The 12,405-nt window shown below is 39.4% G+C and overlaps 1 protein-coding gene and 1 non-coding gene across 2 annotated transcripts; one reads left to right on the top strand and one right to left on the bottom strand.

The window, feature by feature from the left end:
• Positions 1-7,213: 7,213 nt before the first annotated feature.
• Positions 7,214-7,286, bottom strand: TRNAK-UUU (transfer RNA lysine (anticodon UUU)). The gene has a single exon. It is a non-coding gene; the product is annotated as a tRNA-Lys (tRNA).
• A 2,735-nt stretch (positions 7,287-10,021) lies between these two features.
• LOC126799191 (glucan endo-1,3-beta-glucosidase, basic isoform-like) lies at positions 10,022-11,367 on the top strand. Its single transcript, XM_050526330.1, has 2 exons — positions 10,022-10,158; positions 10,299-11,367. Exons 1-2 carry the CDS (start codon positions 10,059-10,061, stop codon positions 11,243-11,245), a joined length of 1,047 nt encoding a protein of 348 aa, XP_050382287.1. The 5' UTR covers positions 10,022-10,058; the 3' UTR covers positions 11,246-11,367.
• The last annotated feature ends 1,038 nt before the right edge of the window (positions 11,368-12,405 follow it).

Below are 12,405 nucleotides of genomic sequence, written 5' to 3'. Positions count from 1 at the left end.
ACTTGGTAGTTCATATTTGAATTTCTCATTAGTCAAATTATTATAAGAATGTATTATGTACTTACTGGGTCTGTGTTACTCATGATGCTACACAATCTTATTTTCAGGTAATGAGTAGATGTTTGGGTAATGAGATGAATCTACTAAATAAAATAATATTTTTTCTTCAATTATTAATTCAAGACAATAAATGCGAGACTCATGTATCTTTGCTAAATTTTAGTATTTCTAAATCCGATGTATTGTAAAATAACTCTGATTTTGTTTCTTAATAAAAGTATTATTTAGACATATATTTCTATAAGTTTTATTGAGGAAATTTTATTGGTTTTAAGGTCACATCTCTAATTCGGGAACCATATTTTCATATAATAGTGGTCTCAGATTTGGGGGCGTGATACAACCTATCACACTAACTGTCGCACCTCCTGTCACACTACCTATCACACCCACTATCACACTTACTGTTACACCTACTGTCACACCTATTGTCACACATGATGTCACATTGATTATCACACTACCTATCACATTATTTGTCACACTATCTGCCACACCCACGGTCACACTACCTATCATATCCGCTGTCACACCCCATATCACACTACCTATCACACATGTTGTCACTCTGCTTATCACACCCGCTGTCACACCCGCTGACACACATGCTGTCACACTACATGTCACACGCACTGTCACACCACAGGTCACACCCGTTGTCACAATACCTATCACACTAACTGTCACATTACCTATCACACACCTTGTCACACTACATATCACACCCGCTGTCACACCTCATATTACATCACCTTTCACACTGTCACACCCGTTGTCACACTACATGTCACACTATCTATCACACTAACTGCCACCCCACTGTCACAGTACCTGTCACACTTTATCACACTAACCAGCACACCCCCTGTCACACTCGTTGTCACATCGGTTGTTACACTATTTTATGTGACTGTTGTGTCTAGAAAAAGAAGAAGAAGAAAAAAAATTACTAGAACTAACGAACATTTGTTTATTGTTATGTGATCTGGAACTTCTCAAATCAACTCGTACGATCCAAATATCGACATTAATGTGATGTCACACCCCCAACCACACTACCTATCACACTTGTTATCAGGCTTGTCACACTAACTATCACACTACCTATCACATCAAAACGTTAGTGTAACTGGTAGTATGATAACTAGTGTGATAGCAATTTTCTAAAAAAACAAATTGTCTGATATCTGAGGTGGGCACCCATATCACAATCTTCACTGATCTCAAATGTTTCCGGCAAGCCCAAAGCACACAATGCACAATCTGCTTTGATCTCTCTCCTAGTTTTTCCGGCAGCCCCTGCATCAGCAACATTAGCCCTGGTCTCCTCAACTTCAAGTTGTCGTCATTCTGCACAATCCTCTTGAGCTTGATTTCCTCCAGCCAAGATGGATCTAACTCCCAGCGTTGCCTAGAGACTACGATGCAACGCTGCTGACGAAGGACCAATAGCGATGATGCATCAATCTCCTCACTTGCGCTCTCCGTACATGCTCCGCCGATGAGTTCTACACCTGCTCTGCCTGCAAGAATGGCCGCCCCAACGATCTTGTTGAAGATCTGGCTTGAGGTCGTTGTTCTTCTGGTTGAAGGCTTGTGGTGCTTGGCACAAACGATCGTGAGGTCGAGATCTAGAGGTCTGTTAAGGGCGGGAGGGGGAGGCTAGAGAGGCGACATGAGGTGAGTGTGTGCTGGGATCGGTGGCGCGGTGGAGCACTGGTGATCGGGACTCTGTGGAAATAGATCCAATGGCAAGGTTGTAATTATTTTAAACTACAGGGGCAACGCTTTAGCACTTTTACATGAGTGGCTTTTTTTTAATTTTTATAACTTGACTCTTTTCTCATTTCATGTGTTAAAATTGACTTTTTTTTTATAAGAAGCCCTTGATATTTAATGACAGAACTCAGATTTTTGTCGAAGAAGTTGAGTAGAGAAAGATGAGACATGAGAGCAAAGAAAATATCTGTAAATTTGCACCAAGAAAGTTACGGGCCACAATTCGAGTGGTAGAACATGTAGAGTACGTAATGTTCTCCAGAACTTCTTGCCATTATCAATGATTCTTGGGGTTGATTACTGGATTATACAGAACCAAGAATGAAAAGAAGAAACATAAAAGAGTTGGATTAAGATCCAAAGGTTCTCTAGAATATTGATAAAGTGCAATTTTTTACTTACCAATTTCGGTTAATTATCTTATAATTTTTGTTTTACCCACACAAATTCCTATTATGGAGAATATCACCCAAAATAATTTAGTTTGTAGATCGCTGTCTAGTTTAACGCTAAAGGGAATGAGGTTAGTACTGTTATCTACTTAATGCCATTGATTTTTGGTAATTGTTGGATTGTTCATATGGTCCTCAAAAATATGTTTACCTTGATACGGAAGAAACCGAATACGGAAATAAGCTATGTTATACCTCAATACGGGTAGGTCATCTGTTAGACGAAACTCTATCTGCACAAGATAATAAGGAAAACAAGGAGGAACATAATTCTAGTATCTTCTTAGTCAGCATGAATCAATTAGGATTCTTTCCTTTACAAGGACCTTCAATTTATCTATATAATCCCCCATCTTTACGCCATAAGAATTGGGTATTAACTTGATAGTGTCTTAGTAACTTCACCGTTGGAGTAAGAAATCCATACGACACCGGCCGGTGCCCTAAGAATTTAGGGTTTCCGTGTAGCAGAACTATCACACGAGTCCATAAACGTGGCCCTCTATAACAGTCCAAGATCCTTGATTGCTTCTTCTCTGTAGTAATTTTTAGTTCAATCTTCTATTTTTCAGCCTCTCTCCCTCCACTCTGTTCAACAACAAGAAGTTTTGGTTTGCAATATCCAACACCCTGATTCTTATCTTTACAGCCGACTACTCTTTTTCCATAGACAAGCACGTCGACCAAGTTAATCACCAAGAAGAGTATATGATGGACATGCAAGCTCAAACTACTTCTCCAATACTTGTTTCGGAATATCCTCGTGAAGTAGTCAAGCAAGTCATTATTGAGGATCACCAAATTACGGATAAAAATGTAGAAAACTGAGAAAACAGGCAGAGTAGTGTACTTGCAGAAGAGCATGAAGAAAACCCTAATACTAGTGTTGATGATGAAACTGCTTTCCAAGCAAAGAGGAAACTCCACGTACATTCCAAAAGTGGTAACAAAGAAACTATTCAAGAAAAAACTTACAAGAGAAGTAAGTCGGAGAAGCAGAAAAGAGTGGTGATCGACGAGAGCAAGAGCAATATAATAAGGAGGTCGAATACAATGGGAAAGCATGAAGGAACTCAAGTAAGTATTCCAGAAGAAGATAATCAATTCCCGACCATGTCACTGATGTCAGATGAAGAACTGAATAGGAGATTCCAAGGTTTGGTATCAAGAAAGCGTTCGCAGACAATGGAGAAAATCGATCGACGAATTACCAACAGATGAAGACCTGAACAGGAGATTCCAACGTATAATGAACAAATTAGGCATCAAGCAGTTGCAGACAGAAGCCTTCTGAATAATATATTGAATATGTAGATTCATGTAAGCTTTTGTAGTAATTTCTATTACAATGAGTACGAAACTAGCTTGCTCTGGTACCTTTTTATGGGTTGTTAATTTTTCGTGTGTATTGTTTCTTGAAAATGTATTCCTATCTATTGATTCTTGATGTGCTTTTATAATTTCTGTACTTCTTATTTATGTTTAAAATATCAAATACAAGAAGAACCCCAAAGGCTAGATGCTATGTCATGCGCTGCAACATATTGCTACGAGCTTACTCTTTTGCTATGCAACTCGTGCGGCCTTAGCAACTCTATTATGCTAAGTCAGCTTTACTCTCACAAACGCCATGCTAGAACAATTGAAAGGCAAAGAGAATATCTCGAAAGAGAACATATATTGAACAAAGAAATAAAGCTTACAAGTATGCTTCTTGCTTGATTGCTTGCTTACTTACTTGATGGATCAAATGAGAGGGGTGCCTTGCTATTTATAGGCCTTCTCATCCTACATCACTAGTTCTAGAGAATTCTAGGACTATGTACAAGTGTAGTTGCTTCTAGAGAGTTCTACACAAGTCTATATAATTCTAAGTGATACATTGAGTATTCTAGAGACTTCCGGGGTGGCCTAGGTCCTTGAGCCTCTCCAAGGTTCTAGATAGTTCCAGAGATGTCCAAAGGTTCCCAAACCTTCTAGAGACTTCTAAAACTTTCCAGAGCCTTCTATGACTCTCTAGAGCCTTCTACGATCTTCTAAAGTCTTCTATAACATTCTATGACATTCCGGAGGGTTCTAAAGTCTTCCAGATGCTTCCAAAATACTCCAGTGATCTCTAATACCTTCCTTGAGTCATGCTGGCTTCAGAAATTCCCAAGGAAAATTCTATGAAGGTTGGCGGGGCGTGACACTCTCCCCCACCTAAGCACGCGATGTCCTCATCGCGCTTTTCTTCTCGTAACGCTGGATCTTGTCCTTGAATTACCATAGTGTATCCTCGGACTCCCAGCTTGCTTCCGTTTCAGGCAGACCCCTCCACTTAATGAGCTACTCCTTGTACATCGGCATGCCTCGACGTCGGGTGACTCGATCAGCGAGTACTTCATCTACTTCTTTCCTTATAGAAGTGACAAAAGTTGTTGGTGCCAGATGTGAAGCTCCCCTTGATGAGTCTTCCATGAATTGTAATGTCGACAACACCTTTACGCCTTGTTTTGTACCTTAGTTGCCGGTACTACACAAGACTTATCGTCGTCCATGATGCACAGGCTATTAGTGAATGGCACCGGGAATGCCTTGACTTGGTCATGAAATTCCAACCCTAAGACTACCTTGTAGTCATCCATCGGTACTATCGAGAAGTCTAGGCTCCCACACCAAGCTCTCACGCTTGTCTTGACTCACCGAACTACTCCTTGTATTGGGCGGGCAGGTGAGTTAACCGCATTAATGGAGTTTCCTCCATTTGTTGCCTTGAGTCCAAGCTTGCGTGCGTCTTCAACAGAAATGAAGTTGTGAGTTGCCCCCGTGTCGAGCATCGCCGTTGTTGGGTTCCCACATATGGTGGTGTCCGTGTAGAGCAAACCTTTGGCTTGGACCTTGGGTATAGAGTGGATTGCATTGAGCACCTATATAGACCCCAAGTGTGCACCTTCATTTCCACCCTCGGCTTCACTCCCGCCTTGATGACTTCCTAGGAGTGTGGTTAGAGCTCTTCTTTGTGGGCAATGCCTAGCCCAATGCAGACCATCGCATAACAAGCGCTTGTTATCATTAGGCTTGTCCCAGCTCCGCATGTCTCGTTGTTTGTCTTTATCCTTGAATCGTGCCGAGTAGCTCTCACGGCGTGGCTCCTCCTTGCGTTGGTTTTTGTCTCCCCCACCTTTGGCATAGTTGCTCTTCTTCTCCTTTGGCTTGGTAGGCTCTCTTGGACTTGAGAAATCAACTAAGCCTTCGGCCACAACTATGGCGGTAGTAAGGTCTTGCACTCCTCGTCGCCTTAGCTTCATCTTGGCCCATAATTGAAGACCATCCAGAAGAGAGCATCCTTGTCGGATAAGTCGGGAATCTCAAGCACCAAATTCGTGAATTCTCTAATGTAATCACGAATAGACCCCATGTGTTTGAGCCTTCTCAAGCGAGCTCTTGCCTCATCCTCGGCACTCTCGGGATACAATTGCTTCTTGAGCTCTTTAACAAAGTCATCAAAGGTAGAGATGGTGCGCATACCTCTTTCAACATCTCCTCGCATTCTCCTCCACCATAATATGGCGCTGTCGGTGAGATAAAGAGTCGCGGTCTTTATCTTGGCATCCTCCTCCATGATGCCTACATCCCCAAAGTATTGATCTAACCCTCATAAGAAGTTGTCTACTTCTCGAGTGTTGCGCATGCCTCCGAAGCTCTTAGACTTAGGCACCTCAATCCGCTTGGCCTCTATGCTGGTGCTGGTGCTAGCCCCCGTGGCTAGTGCGTGCTTGCATAGGGTAAGGTCTTCCTGCATTGCCTCCATGCGCGCATAATTTGCCTGCATCTCCTCCATGCGTGTAAGCATGCTATTGTGCTCCCTTTCTTGCACTTCACGCATCCGGGTGAGTTCCCCCATGAACTCCTTGCGAACCTTGTCTATCTCACCCCGTAAGGACTTCTCTAGCTTGAGCATCATGCGCTTGATCGTTGTGTGGATTGCGGTGTCCTTCGCCTCCAAGTCTTCCACCTGGGCTCCCATGCCACTCACGCTTTCTTCCACTTGAGTTAGTCGTGAGTCGATTGCAGCTAATATGTCCTTCACCCGTTCCTTCTTAGGAACCGTCGGGTTGACAAGTTCTTCATGACCATTCTCTTGCGTGTCGTCGGAAACACTACTAATAGGATTTCCATTCTTTGCCATTTTGTCGAGCTAGCCTCTTGATCGAACTTCGGCTCTGATACCAATTGTCACGAGCTTACTGTTTTTCTATGTAACTCGTGCGGCCTTAGTAACTCCCTTATGCTAAATCAGCATTACTCTCGCAAACGCCCTACTAGAACAATTGAAAGGCAAAGAGAATATCTCGAAAGATAACTTATATTGAACAAAGAAATAAAGCTTACAAGTATGCTTCTTGCTTACTTGATGGATCAAATGAGAGGGGTGTCTTACTATTTATAGGACTATGTACAAGTGTAGTTGCTTCTAGAGAGTTCTATACAAGTCTATACAAGTCTATACAATTCTAAGTGATACATTGAGTATTCTAGAGACTTCCGGAGTGGTCTAGGTCATTGAGCCTCTCCAAGGTTCTAGAGAGTTCCAGAGATGTCCAAAGGTTCCCAAACCTTCTAGAGACTTCTAAGACTTTCCAAAGCCATCTATGACTCTCTAGAGGCTTCTACGATCTTCTAAAGTCTTCCATAATCTTCTATGACATTCCGGAGGGTTCTAAAGTCTTCCAGATGCTTCCAAAATACTCCAGTGATCTCTAATACCTTCCTTGAGCCATGCTGGCTTCAGAAATGCCCAAAGAAATTTCTATGAAGGTTGGCGGGGCGTGACAATATACAGAGTTAAAGACTTGAAGTATTTCAGAAAATCATAGCTGGTCGGCCTAATTAAAAGAGAGAAAGATCTTTTCAAATAGAAAAATTAATCAATCACCATACGCCGTTTGTGGGAATCAAACCCACGACCACGTGGTTAAAAGCCACGCGCTCTACCAGCTGAGCTAAGATGGCTGGTTAGTGTAAATTGAGTGTTTATGACTAATGACAAATAAAAGTTCTCCAAAATGGTTTTTGGCCTTATTCGTATTCTGATGATCGATTCAACTTCTGATCAAAATCTTGCAGGTTTAGTGTTATGCAACATGTTTTAATGTTTAGCAAATACTTGTGTGAGCTGTCGACGTAAAGCTTATGTGACAAACTTTAAGTTCTCATTGAAAACCAATTTGCCACAACATTTACAAAATATTTTTTTTATGAGACGAAACATTTACAAATATATTAAGTGATATTATCTTACAATTGGAAGTTCTTCACATTGAAGAACTTTTGGAGGACCAATACAACTTTGGCGAACAATCAATAATTGAGACTGTGGGAAAAGTTTGATTGTTTTCTCACACCATACCAATTAAAATGACAACTTCTACGAGCTTGTTACTTTTATTTACTTAATTTAATATCCTGCAATTTTTCAAATTAATCCGGGATAAAATCGTTTTGTTATAGCTATTACATTTCCTGCTTCCGGTCGTCACTATGTTATAAGCATGTTAAGAAGTTGTGGAAAGCTACTCTCACTACCATAGGTCCATAGCTGTACGTGGACTCATTGAAACAGAGATATTACTAAACCTACCAAGTCACTCAAATGTAAATATAGGTTAATCTAGAAACAATGAATTGTTCTGACCCTTGTAGCTAAGGCTAATAGGAGCTCCATCACATTGCAAAACTGCCTCACCTTCAAAAGCACACAGAGGCCTTAGTCTTCGTGTTATTGTTTCTTTGTGGGCGTCCCACGTTTACGATTGACCCTTCTCATCTCCATGAGTGATGAGCCAAGCAAATACTGGCACCAAAGCTCCACTGCTAGTATCTTCCGAGCCCTAAAGCTCCTATAAATGGTCCAATCTCTTTCTGTAGTCTTCAATTTCTTGTGATTTGGGAATACTCGGATCCTCCAGTTGCAGCCTGCAAGAGTAGCTTCAATTTCTTTGGGGAAGCAAGTTTATTAATTTTTGTGCGTGGTATCTACACGATTACATGCACACACATACATGAATCAGAACTTAAGACCAAATTTCTGTTAATTAGTCGCAGCATTATGTTGTAGTCCGGAAGGTTAATTTGGAGCCAGTCTTCTTCAACTTGTCCAAAGGGGTTAATTTTGCTATAAATAGGAACTTATATGTATCCCTCTTAGATCAAGTTGAAGTGGTGACTTGTGATTTGTGAGTTACGCTATTACACAGTTACACTTTGTATGTATTTGTGGAATTATGGGTCAAGTCAATTAGCATATATAGTAGCATGTTCTTGATTAGTTCTGGAAGTTCGTTTAAGAATGTCTACTGAGTCCTCGACTTAATACAGTCTTCGGAATATGAGCATTGAAAATTCTGTTGATACATGAGATATTTTAATTTTATAAATCACGATTACAAAAAAGTCAGTTTACCAGACCTAAAACATTGCTCAGTATTCAGTACGTAGGTTTGGTAATTGATTTGGCAAATGGCAGCCCTAGCTAGTCTACACCATTAGTTAGGTAATCGGATATGATGATGGATATCAATCTAATGGTGGCTTGTCTTCTAATAATTGGTCACTCATTCAATCAAGACGACCTCAATGCTTTAGAACCAGCTGAAAGAAAAGGGAAATAATTCGTACGCAGAATTAATGATAGGACTGAATTTGCAATTCCTGCACTTTTCGATCTTCTTATATATACGTACTAGTGCAACAAATTAGAATTAATGTCTTCTTTCCTGCTTATAATTAGTGGGTAACATTCCAATGGATCCAAGACAGTGCTGAAAATTAAGATATATATATATATATATATATTTTCTCAAATGCGGAGGTCCGCACCAATGATTTTGGTGCGGATTTCTATCTTTTTACCACTGATCGAATTTTCTCATCTCCACCGTCTAGTATCTAGATAATATTGTGTAGATCATCTCTACAAATTTTCAGCCAATTTGGTAATCGCTAAGGCCCTCAAAATCGAATAACAAATGGACGGATCGAATTCTGTCGAACCGTTACCGTTCATATTTTTAACAGAAAAACACAATTTTGAGGGCCTTAACGATTACCAAATTGGCTGACATTTTTCAGAGATGATCTACACAATATTATCTAGATACTAAACGGTGGAGATGAGAAAATTTGATCAAAAAGTGGTAAAAAGATGGAAATCCGCACCAAAATCTTGGTGCGGACCTCCGCAGCCAAGAAGGGCTGTATATATATATATACACACACGGAGAGGATGCAGACGTCCGCAAGTCGGCGATTCTGGCGACCAGTGATGCACAACGATAGTGTATTAGTGTAGTGATATATATATATATGCATAAGTTTGAGGTGTAGTGATTTTACCATTGAAATATATATACTACATTTAACTGAGCTTGATTATTTGTGTTTGAATTACTTGTAGTTTTCCTTAGGTGAGCAAGACTGCATATATAATCCGATTCCATAAATATATGGACTAGTGGACATGGTTCAATCGGATTTGTCAAACAAATACATGGAGCTAGCTAGCTGTGTGCTCCATTAGGCCGGGAAGAAAAACTAGACTTGTTCAACTAACCTCTTCGATAAGTTACCAGTGGAACTTGAAACATACGCACTCACATAATCTGGACCAAGGTATGCTATAGATCCTGAAAAGTCATTCATAAGTGTCTTGGATTCCTGCGCCTATAAAAATGGCACTTTGAATTAGTTGTTGAACATGTAATCTGGTAAGCTGCATCCTTTTGCATGCACAAGATGGCGAAGTCCCATGCAATTCCTACGGTCCCTTCCATAGTTTCCATGTTACTACTATTGGGTATCCTCATGGCTACCATTACCACAACAGGTCTCTCTCTCGATCTCTCTCTCGATCAATGCATAATCATTATTAACTTTATAAGTTATATACATGCTGTATTCTTATCCTATATGTACGTAAATCTTATTTCCGGAGCTAATATATAAACATGTATGAATTATATGCAGGTGCCCAGATTGGTGTTTGTTATGGAACTGTTGCAAACAACCTGCCATCCGCACGAGATGTAATAGCAATGTACAAGCAATATAACATCAGAAGGATGCGTCTTTATGGTCCTAACCGTGACGCTCTTGAAGCTCTTAGGACCTCCAACATCGAACTCATGCTTGGTGTCGAAAACGAACGCCTTCAGGATATTGCTTCTAATCAAGCCAGTGCTGATAACTGGGTACGTCAAAACGTCGCAAATTATGGAAATGTCAACTTCAAATACATAGCAGTTGGGAATGAAATAGAATCAGGTCCAATATCACAGTACGTTGGCCCTGCCATGGAAAGAATTCAGACTGCAATTACTAAGGTTGGTTTTGCAAACAGAATTAAAGTGTCTACGGCCGTTCATCCTGTAATCCTCCAAAACTCGTACCCTCCGTCACAAGGATCATTTAAGCAAAGCTATCGAGCATTTATGGATCCAGTCATACGTTTTCTAGTGCGACATAACTCTCCATTGCTTCTAAATGTCTACCCCTACTTCACTTACATTTATAACCGACAAAGTGTTAACCTTCAATATGCTCTTTTTCAATATCCGTCGGTTATGGTTCAAGATGGACAATATGGCTATCGAAACCTGTTTGATGCAGAGCTTGATGCACATTACGCTGCTTTAGAGAAGGCCGGTGGTGGTTCTGTGAGAATTGTTGTATCGGAGACTGGTTGGCCCTCCGCCGGTAATGATGGTTCAGTGACAAATAGGGATAATGCGAGAATTTACAACCAAAATGTGATTAAGCATGTTAAGGGCGGAACACCAAGGAGAGGAGGTCCGATAGAAACCTACTTATTCGCCATGTTCAATGAGAATCTTAAAAATGGAGACCCCACTGAGAAGAATTTCGGCCTCTTTTACCCAAACAAAAGTCCTGTTTATCCCATCAATTTCAACTAAGGATTGTATAAGCACTTCGTTTGTGTAGCGATGCATAAGCATAGATAAAATCTAGGTATTGCTTGTAATCCTAGTTAAGAAATAATGTTAGTACGGAATATGGTCAAAATAATGAACTTTGATGAACTTCTATATATAATATATCCAAGATCATGCATGAATGTATGCTTTTCATTAGTATAGTGGTCATCGCTGAAGCTGAGTAATTATTATGTGTACCCGGAACACCATATGACATTGTCATATGGTATACTCAACCAATCATATTACTGCATGGTGTGGTAAACATGTACGAAGTGAAAAAAAGAAATGATTTAAATATGAGTAACCAATTAGAAACAAACACAATAAAAAATAGACAAATAACATTAAAGGAATACACTACATAGATTATATACCGAGTATATATTATAATTTCTCAGTTAGAAGATCTTTTCTCTTATCTGTTTCATTTTGTATATGAGGTTATGTTCACGAAATTAGAGTTAAACCCAATAATGGAGCACCTTTTAAAATCTAAGCCCACACCCATTTTTTCTTTCATTCTACACCCAAAATCGTTTATTATTATTAATTTTTATTTTTGTATAAGTCTAATCTACCCTTCTAACATATAAATGTTATACTAAATAATTTTCCTAATCTTATGTTTTAAAATCATATTTGAATGTGAAGCTCATCAATTGTATCCATAATTATTTTATTGTATTTAATTCATACTGCTAACATCAATGTGTATATATATTCATCACAAATTTAGTTTTGCAACTTATTGTTCTTTTTCTATCAATTCCATTTTGCAAAATGTTATACCAATTCTTATTTTCAAGCAATATGAGCTAGTCATATGAAGATTATATGAGAAATTCATATGAAAGTATATAAGGTACTAAACAGTCTTGATTTAGTAAGTGTTTCTTTTCGTGAGGTACATATTGTTCTTGTTGAATTATCTTTTTTTTCCTTCTTGTTGGGTATATTGTCACATTAATCCATTGTAAGAAGTATTAAACAATATTCTGGACAAGAATCATAGGTATATACATACACTATAATATCTAATAAAGAGGCATGCTAAACTTCCCTTATATATTGTCTTCCTCAATAAAATGTAGATTTATATAGATGAGACATATATCTATGAACTAGGAATTCTACGT

This window comes from Argentina anserina, chromosome 6 (genome assembly GCF_933775445.1).
Source record: "Argentina anserina chromosome 6, drPotAnse1.1, whole genome shotgun sequence".
In the NCBI taxonomy this organism is placed as follows: Eukaryota; Viridiplantae; Streptophyta; class Magnoliopsida; order Rosales; family Rosaceae; genus Argentina; species Argentina anserina.
This window is presented reverse-complemented; position numbering and strand designations above follow the sequence as displayed.